This window comes from Ascaphus truei, unplaced genomic scaffold (assembly GCF_040206685.1).
Source record: "Ascaphus truei isolate aAscTru1 unplaced genomic scaffold, aAscTru1.hap1 HAP1_SCAFFOLD_1386, whole genome shotgun sequence".
Classification (NCBI taxonomy): Eukaryota; Metazoa; Chordata; class Amphibia; order Anura; family Ascaphidae; genus Ascaphus; species Ascaphus truei.
The window spans coordinates 1-9760 of NW_027454266.1; the positions used below are offsets into that span (position 1 = coordinate 1).

General features: G+C 50.1%; 1 protein-coding gene across 1 annotated transcript; it reads left to right on the plus strand.

Moving 5' to 3' along the window:
- Positions 1 to 703: 703 nt before the first annotated feature.
- LOC142475793 (uncharacterized) lies at positions 704 to 9550 on the plus strand (the record flags this gene model as incomplete). Its single annotated transcript, XM_075581529.1, has 4 exons — positions 704 to 772; positions 4934 to 4987; positions 7307 to 7360; positions 8240 to 9550. Coding segments are annotated over 4 exons (633 nt in total), but the record flags the coding sequence as incomplete, so codon positions are not given.
- Positions 9551 to 9760: the final 210 nt, after the last annotated feature.

The window sequence follows — 9760 nt, forward strand, 5'->3', positions numbered from 1 at the left end:
AATGTTTCGGCTGCTGGCCTTTCTTTACTGGCTTTAGTGTGTTTATCCACTTTACCTGGGAAAGGCCAGCAGGCCGAAATGTTGTAGTCTATGGCAGTGCAAGAGAAAACAGGTTGGGGGGGGATGTCTCGCAAGGTCGCTGACCCATGGGTGAGGGTCCCCGGTGGAAACTAGTCCTGGGCCCCTGGAAAGCTGTCTGTAGCCCTGGTCATACTAGCTGAGTAACATGTAGAAAGGACACGTATGTTCAGAATGAGTTAGCATGGTATTTTGAGAGGCATCATAGCAGGTAATACTGAGCTCTGCAAGGTCTGTCAGTATGAGGAAGGGTCCAATGGAGGAGTTGGAGGGTCCCAGAATATCTCTTAAAGCAGGGGTGCTCAAATCGAGGGGCGCAACATTTTCTTGCGGAGGAGGGGCTTGGCGCTTACAGAGGCCCCTCGCTATTCCCCACAGCATTTAAATTAAATGCCGGCGATCGCGCGTAAGGCCTCTGTAAGCTCCCTTTCCTTGTCTCCAGCGGCTTCTGGCGACAGCAACATGGCGTCAAATGACACTGTGAGGTCACATGATGTGGCGTTGCCATAGCAAAGTGATATCACATATATACGTCAGAACGCCGGAGACAAGGTAAGGAGGGGGGGGGGGGGAGCAGGGGGAAAAGGTTGCACAACCCTGACTTAAAGCATTGTCCTGCATACAGATCGAAGAATTGATATGCGAAGAGGAGCCGAAAATAACACCGAAAAGAATACCGTTTCGGGTGAGGAAGGTGAGTGATGAAATAGCCGTCACTGTGTAACTCTTCCAGTTACCTGCAACTTCATGCAGAGAAATAGCAACGCTTGTTTTTAACGTGTTAAGCGCCAAGGGGGAATTCACCTGCTGAGAGGTTAAGGGAGTTACTAACCCAAACTCAGCGACGTTTCTGTGTCTCTGTGATAACTCCCCCAGGACATGCCTGAAAACCAGAGGTAACTCAATGAATTTTTTCCTGGGGAAACATTTGATAAAATAGAAACATGACCTCGTAGACTGTGAGACCACCCCCCTCCCCCCTCCCCCCCCCCCTCTTCCCTTCTACACTTGGCGTCCCAAACCCCACCATAACCAATACATAAATAACCACAAACACGAGGTCTGGCGATGCGAGGCCGCGGCTTTCTATTAAAACTTCAATTAACCTAATAAGTGCCAACCCCCTGCCGGAGTGCTCGCTCATTGGGTAAAGGCCAAAGGTACCTGATCCAATGGCCGTAACTCCCCCTACCCGGCCGTCTGGCGAGAATGGGCCCCAGGAACGCACACGTGTTAATAAGCCGCGCCCACTCGCCACTCCCACCACCTTTTATTTTATTTCTGTTATTCATTTTCATTGTTTATTTATTCTTTTTTTTATTTTAAACACGTACAACCAACATATTTACCAATATTCACAATAAAGGGCAGAGTGGGCGGGACTCTCATGGCAGGGCGTAGGCTGACCCCGCGCCTCTGTCTAATTCTAACCTCCCTGGTTCTTCCCCCGGCCGTGTCACCCTCACTGCCAGGGGAGGGGGGAGGGAGAGGCCAGTGGGGACATAGTCCACACTCACAGGTAAGGGAGAGCCTAGTCCCTCTGGTCATAGCGCCCGGTCACCGAAGGCTCAATGCTACTTTTCTGGGTTATTTTGAAGCAAGTTACACTGGGGAATATTTAGGGGTCACCCAGACACAGAGAGAACATTTAGGGGTCTCACCAGACACAGAGAGAACATTTAGTGGTCACCAAGACACAGAGAGAACATTTAGGGGTCTCACTAGACACAGAGAGAACATTTAGGGGTCTCCCCAGACACAGAGAGAACATTTAGGGATCTCACCAGACACAGAGAGAACATTTAGGGGTCTCCCCAGACACAGAGAGAACATTTAGGGGTCTCTCCAGATACAGAGAGAACATTTAGGGGTCTCTCCAGATACAGAGAGAACATTTAGGGGTCTCTCCAGATAAAGAGAGAACATTTAGGGGTCTCTCCAGATACAGAGAGAATATTTAGGGGTCTCTCCAGACACAGAGAGAACATTTAGGGGTCTCCCTAGACACAGAGAGAACATTTAGGGGTCTCTCCAGACACAGAGAACCCCACACACTTAGATACCAAAACCTCAGCCTTTCCCAAACTACAGGCGGAGGGGTCAAGATTCCAGGTGTTTAAATAAAACGTTGTTACCCGGAGTGTGTCTGGCTTTTATTGGAACTTGTCCTGATTCTGTCACCGAAACAGGTTATCTATCTGATCATTTCTCTGTGAGCATCCGACTGTCTCTTTTCTTATTAACCCTGCGTATGTCTGTCTCTTGTTATACTAGATCTGTCACTTTTCTTGTTCCTTTTGAGTGTATCTTGTGTCTCTTCATGTCTCGCTGTATCTCTATGGGGGCTTTGCACTAAGCTCAATGGGTTTGCGTTCTGGTTAAATGGTTTAATTAATTCATTGTTGATGTTATTACTGCTTGTATTCATTGGATTAGCTGGCTACTGTTTTTATTTACTTTATTTAGGTATGCTAATGTAGTATTTAATAATGAGCAAATAATCTATTATCCATATCTGGATAATAGTTATTTTGCACATTATTGTACTGTATGTGTTAGGGGGGTGTATTTAGTTAGAGATAATGTTTAGTATTTTTGTAGGCACAAGATTGGTACCGCAGGCCCGCGGGGACCCCGGGACGGCCACGGGTTTTGCGCCTGTAAAAAGTTAAACAAAGAATTTTTTCAGAGTCCTGCTTTTTTTATCACCTGCTTTAGCTGGTGAGCTTTATTCAGCACAACGTTCAAGTATTGTATTGTATGTCTTTATTTATATAGCGCCATTAATGTACATAGCGCTTCACAGTAGTAATACATGTGGTAATCAAGTAAATAACAGATAATATAAATAACAGATCATGGGAATAAGTGCTTTAGACATAAAAGTAACATACAGAACGTACAGAGACAGTAGGAGGGAGTTCTGGTAAGTGCGTCTGCAGGGGACCAAGCTTTATGTTTCATGTGTTTAGAATAAGTACAATAAGTTTGCGTTGCTTAGTGAATCCCGCAGAAGGGCAGGATTCAGCGCAAACAGCTCATCGTACGAGCAAAGTTGGACTTTTTTCCAGGAAAAAGTCAGTTTTAGAGCGCAAAGGGCCTGTTTGCGCGGCTTAGGGAATAGCGCTCGGAGTAACGTTACGTTCTAAGAGCACTTTGCGCTCTTAAAATGACTTATCACTATTTATCACTGCTTATTGCATAGCCCCCTAAGTGTTTGCTAAGACTCTCACTGCTACAGTGCTAGCGTCCTAAAAAAAAGTGTGTGTGTGTGTGTGTGTGTGTGTGTGTGTAGGTAGGGGTGTGTGTGATAGAGCAAGAGAGCGAGAGAGAGAGAGATAGCGGCACAGAGTTTCGTTCCTATATATATATATATTCACACCTACAGTATACACACACACATGTTCCTGCTCCTAAAAAACTGCAGGAACGGAGTACCAACAGGTTCCTGCTCCTAAAATACAAACGCACAATCAGTTATATTCACACACACCCACTAAAATACACACAGATTGATACTCTTGTAGAAGCACAGACACACACTATTATATATATATATATATATATATATATATATATATATATATATATATATATATATATATACATACGCGCAGTGTTCGACAAACCTATACATTTGCTCGCCCCGGGCGAGTGGATTTAACCCCCGGGCGAGTAAATATTGGCCCAAGCAGCACACATTTGGTACTAGGTGGCGAGTAGATTTTTTGGTGATTTGTCAACCACTGCATACGCGCACACACAATCACACTTCTCATTATGCTTTACAAACATAGAAACTATCAGACAGTAACATACACTCACTCAGATACACACATTATTGGTTATATACAGACATATGCTCCCTCTCATTCTCACTACACATGCACCCTCTCGGTGTACAAAAAAAACAATGCTTATAAAATAAACTCAATACATTTTAAAAAAAACAATGCGTATAAACAAACCCCAATCGATATAAACAAACCCCAATGCATATAAATAAACCCCAATCGATATAAACAAACCCCAGTGCATATAAACAAACCCCAGTGCATATAAACAAACCCCAGTGCATATAAACAAACCCCAATGCATATAAACAAACCCCAGTGCATATAAACAAACCCCAGTGCAAATAAAAAAAAGAAACCAATGCATAGAAAAAATAGCCCAATGCATATTTAAAAGACACCAATACATATAACCCCCCCCCCCCATGCATATAAAAACAACACCCACTCCCCCCCCCCCCCCCAATACTTTAAAAAAAACCAGACTTACGTTGTGGATGGTTCGGCCTGGCCCGGTGTCTGCAGGGGCCCCGGCCGGCCCTGCAAGTTCTGCAGGTCTTCTCTGTGGGCCCCGGCTATCCCTGCAGCTGCAGGTCTCTCTGTCCCATGTGCTTTTAACGCTGGCGCACACGAGAAACTGGGCCAAGCTTACTTCCGGCACGCTGACATCAGAGATGTGCGCCGGCATTGGAAGCTTGGCGTGGGACAGAAAGAAGAGGCCTGCAGCAGAGGGAGATCCGGGACCCGGCCACGAGAGGACTGGCAGACGGCCAGGCTAGAGGTTAGGCCCAGCTTGCAGCACCGGCCGGGCCCTCCCACAGACACCTGGACCGGGACACCTGTCCCGGCTATCCCCCCCCTGTCGGGGAACGGGCCTTGCAGGAGTCTATTACTCCGAAGCGTTGCTAACATTGAGAAGCAACGTTGGGTTGTGAAGATTATTACTGTTTGAGTGCTTTGGACAATTGGCTTAACCGTCAAAACCCCCATACAGCACCAGGACATGTACTGTATAGGAGGGAGGAATACATGTGATCACATTACTATCCTCTGTATCACAGGCATGGAAGGAGGAGGACAGCGACGAGGAAGAAGCAAGAAACAGCGCTTCACAGGTAAATAGGAATGGCGGAGCTGTGAATCTGCCGCATACACGGTGTGTGTCATTTTTCATGTTCCTTTTGAGTGTATCTTGTGTCCCTTCATGTCTCGCTGTATCTCTATGTGTTTGCGAAGACTCTCAGTGCTACAGTGCTAGAGTCCTAAAAAAGGTGTGTGTGTGTGTGTGTGTGTGTGTGTGTGTGTGTATGTGTGTGTGTGTGTGTGTGTGTGTGTGTGTGTGTGTGTGTGTGTGTGTGTGTGTGTGTGTGTGTGTGTGTGTGTGTGTGTGTGTGTGTGTGTGTGTGTGTGTGTGTGTGTGTGTGTGTGTGTGTGTGATAGAGCAAGAGCAAGAGAGCGCGAGAGTGAGATACAAACATATCTATATATATTTTTTTGAAAACGTTGTATGTTAGCAGTGCTTATGGGCAATCAGATTGGTCCGTTGGTCCGTCACTCAGCCTCAGGCCAATCTGATTGGTCCCTCGGCACCCCCGCCCCCGCACACCTCTCATTGGCCTGCTGCCTTCGCTCACCACACCTACACCACTGCCACACTCTCCCAAGATTCACTGAGCTTTGGGAGCCATTTTGACGCCTCACTGCTTGCTCTCACATCAGAAAATAAAATAACCCCACTGCTCATCCCCTGCCGAATACTCAGGTACAGTGTCTTCTTAGAAACAAACTATATGCCATTTTATGCATTTGCACCCCACCCTCACACAACACTCACCCCCGGCACCCAACACCGCACGGTAGCACGCCTCTTCGGACACCTCTGTTCACCGCCTCACCACCACCTCAACCCAATTTGTATGCCGCTCGGGACCACACACCGTACTCTCTAACGTGGCCCCACACCTCACGATCAGCGCGTCTTCACTCCCTCCCTCACCACTTGCGAACACGCACACCCTCTCTGGACCGCACACACTCCTCTGTACCACATCCCCAATGCCACGCCGGCACCCTCTCTGTCCCTCACACCTTACTGTGGATCCTGGAACATATCACGTTCAATGCGCCTGCCACCCCACAACCTCTGGTACTCACACGACGCACGCCCTCTCGGTACCGCACGCACTCCTCTGTAGTCTGCCAGCACCCCTCACGTTCACCGCTTACCCACACCTCCCCTCACCTCAGCAATGCCATTCCGCCACCCTCTATGGCCCGCACACCCTAATGTCGACCCAGCTCACCTTCACCGCGCCTCCCACACACCAACCTCTGTTACTCACACGACGCACGCCCTCTCGGAACTGCAGACGCACTCGGTCATCTACCCTGCCACCACACACGCATCACCACCCCTCCCCGTCAACCCTACCGCGGACACACCTCCCGTTCACCGCCTCACCCCGCCTCCCCTTCAACATCCCTTCCGTTCACCGCCTCACCCCCCCTCCTGTTCACCGCCTCACCCCCCCTCCCGTTCACCGCCTCACCCCCCCTTCCGTTTGCCGCCTCACCCCCCCTCCTATTCACCGCCTCACCCCCCCTCCCGTTCACCGCCTCACCCCCCCTCCCGTTTGCCACCTCACCCCCCCTCCCGTTCGCCGCCTCAACCCCCCACCCATTCTCCACCTCACCCCCCCTCCCGTTCGCCGCCCCTCCCGTTCACCTCCCCTGCCGTACACCTCAAGACATCACTTTGCCCGACGCAAGAGCACCAAACCCCTGAGCAGCACATCTTCAAAGCCCCCTCCTTCCCCCCTCCCCCCCTTTCTTCCCCTCCCCTCCTCCCCCCCCTTTATCCCCCCTCCTCACCCTTCTCACCCCCTTCCCTCCCTTCTCCCCCCCCTTCCAGGGGCCCCGGCTGGTCCTGCAAGTTCTGCAGGTCTTCTCTGCGGGCCCCGGCTCTCCCCGCAGCTGCAGGTCTCTCTGTCCCATGTGCTTTTAACGCTGGCGCACGCGGGAAACTGGGCCAAGCTTACTTCCGGCACGCTGACATCAGAGAGGTGCGCCGGCATTGGAAGCTCGGCGTGGGACTGAAAGAAGAGGCCTACAGCAGAGGGAGATCCGGGACCTGGCCACGAGAGTACTGGCAGCTGGACAGGCTAGAGACCCAGCTTGCAGCGCCGGCCGGGCCCCCCACAGACACCTGGCTCGGGACACCTGTCCCGGCTATCCCCCCTGTCGGGGAACGGGCCGTGAAGGAGTCTATTACTATGAAGCGTTGCTAACATTGCGAAGCAACGTTGGGTTGTGAAGATTATTACTGTTTGAGTGCTGTGGACAATTGGCTTAACCGTCAAACCCCCCATACAGCACCAGGACATGTATAGGAGTGAGGAATACATGTGATCACATTACTATCCTCTGTATCACAGGCATGGGAGGAGGAGGACAGCGACGAGGAAGAATCAAGAAACCGCGCTTTAGAGGTAAATGGGAATGGCGGAGCTGTGAATCTGTCGCACACACTGTGCTATTAGCTGTTGTACAGGACACTATTTATGGAAAAGTCTGCAACACTTTACAGTGTAATAATACAGAACCTGCTGGAGATGTTTTAATGAAGGTTAGTGCGTCCCTGTTTCCTCGGGTCTCATGGGATGGGAGTGTTCCCCAAATCTGAGGTTTGTGCCCCTATTACATGGGGGGGTGGAGAAAACCATAGAAACAAAAGTAAGGAGGGACAGAGATAAATAAAAGAGATAAGATTAAAGGTGGAGAGAGAGACTGACTGGAGAGAGATAGGAAAGGCAGAGAGTAGGGAGACTTCTCATCCAAGGTGATGATACAGCTGTGACACATGGACACCTTCTCTGAGAAACCTTCCACTACCCATGTGGCATTACACCTCCACCGTAGGGGGTCCTGCGTCTGGGAGGGTCTGTGTAAAGGATCCTGGGGAGGGGCATATAACGGAGTTCTGGGGAGGGGTATATAATGGGTACTGGGCCTAGTGAGGTGGGTATTACGGGTACTGGGCCTGGGGAGGGGTGTATAACTGAGTACTGGGCCTGGTGAGGTGGGTATAACGGGTACTGGGCCTGGGTAGGGGTGTAGGGTATAACGGGTACTGGGCCTTGGGAGGGGTGTATAACTGGGTACTGGGCCTGGTGAGGTGGGTACAACGGTACTGGGCCTGGGGAGGGGTGTATAACTGGGTACTGGGCCTGGGGAGGTGCGTATAACAGGTACTGGCCCTGTGGAGGGCGGTATAATTGGGTATTGGGGAGGGGGTATAAGTGTCACAGGAACTCTTGCGATACAGAGTATCACTGTCCCTGGTTACAAACACTTCATGTCTCCTGCAGGTCAGCGGACGCACAAAGGTGGTGCCCTTTGTCCTAGAGGACGATGATGCGGACGACGAGGCGGACGACGAGTCAGATGATGAGGCAGACGATGAGGCGGACAACGAGGCGGGCTGCAAGGCGGGCAACGAGGCGGGCTACGAGACGGGCTATGAGGCAGACAGCGAGACGGACAGCGAAGCTGACAGCGAGGCACACAGCGAGGCGGACAGCGAGGCGGACAGCGAGGTGGACAGCGAGACGGAAAGCGAGACGGACTTCAAGGCGGACGACAAGTGGGGTGACGAGGTGGACAACAACGAAGGGGAATACGAGAGGTGTGGAGGGATGTGCTGCTTCCCCTTTCACAGGTTCGGGAGAAGATCCCGGGGGCAGGTAGCAGAGGGGCCAGGGCATAGAAACAGGGGTATTCTAGGGGCCCTGAGAAGTTGGTTTAACAGCAGGAGAGGCAGATAAGATCAGGAAGGCTGCGGGAGGGACAGGTACTAGAGGGAGATAGGAATATTGGGCATGAGAGGGTGAGAGAACTAGGAGCAGGGCCGGTGCACGGGTTTCATGCGCCCTAGGTGAAACTTAAAATTTGCGCCCCAGTTGTATAAAAATAATAATAAGATAAATAAAATAATAAAATAAGCAGTGGCGTAGCTATCGGGGCTACGACCGCAACCCAGCGCGACGCATAATAAAAATAAAAGGGCGCCAAAATACTGGATAAAAAAAAGAAAAATAATTTTAAAAAAACCCATAAATAAATAAAAAATAATAAGAGTAAAAAATTATAATTATTATCAATGCGCCCCTAAAACCTTTGCGCGCTAGGCGACCGTCTAATGGACGGCCGGCCCTGCGAGATATGCGGGAGGAAAGGGGGTGAATGGGATAGATATGCAGGGGGATGGGGGAGCAGGTGAGTTATACACAGGGGCACAAGGGCCCCATCATCCGCATCTCTATATACTGAGTGTGCCCCTGTGTATAATAACGCTGATCTGTGCTGCTCCATCTGATCTCACTGCGCAGTGATCCAGGGACCCTCCGATCGCCATTTAATGGGGTCAGGAAGGAATTTTTTTCCCCCATTGCACAGCAGGGGTTATGTTTCGCCTTCCTCTGGATCACAGCAACAAACTGCCCTTTGTGCATGACTTATCAGTGAGATCTTTATACACCCTGCATTGATCTTCACCCCTTTGCTGCCGGAGGGGCCTGCAATGCATTGCTCTGCGTGTTACTATATCGCTCTGCAATGTGCTGCAGGCCCCTACCAGCAAAGAGATTAATTATTTCAATAAAATATTCTCTTTAATCCAACCTATGTGTAGTGTCTTTTCTATCCGTTGTATCTATTGCTAACAGCTCAGTGATTCTTCCCCAGGATCCTGCACTAGTGTCACGCTGCCAAGCCCGGGTGTGAGACAGGTTTATAGGGTCACATATACACTTCTGCCAAAACACACGTGCAAACAGGAAGCCCCTCTGATCTGTCATATCTTTTATTACACAAAACGGTTTCTAAAAGTG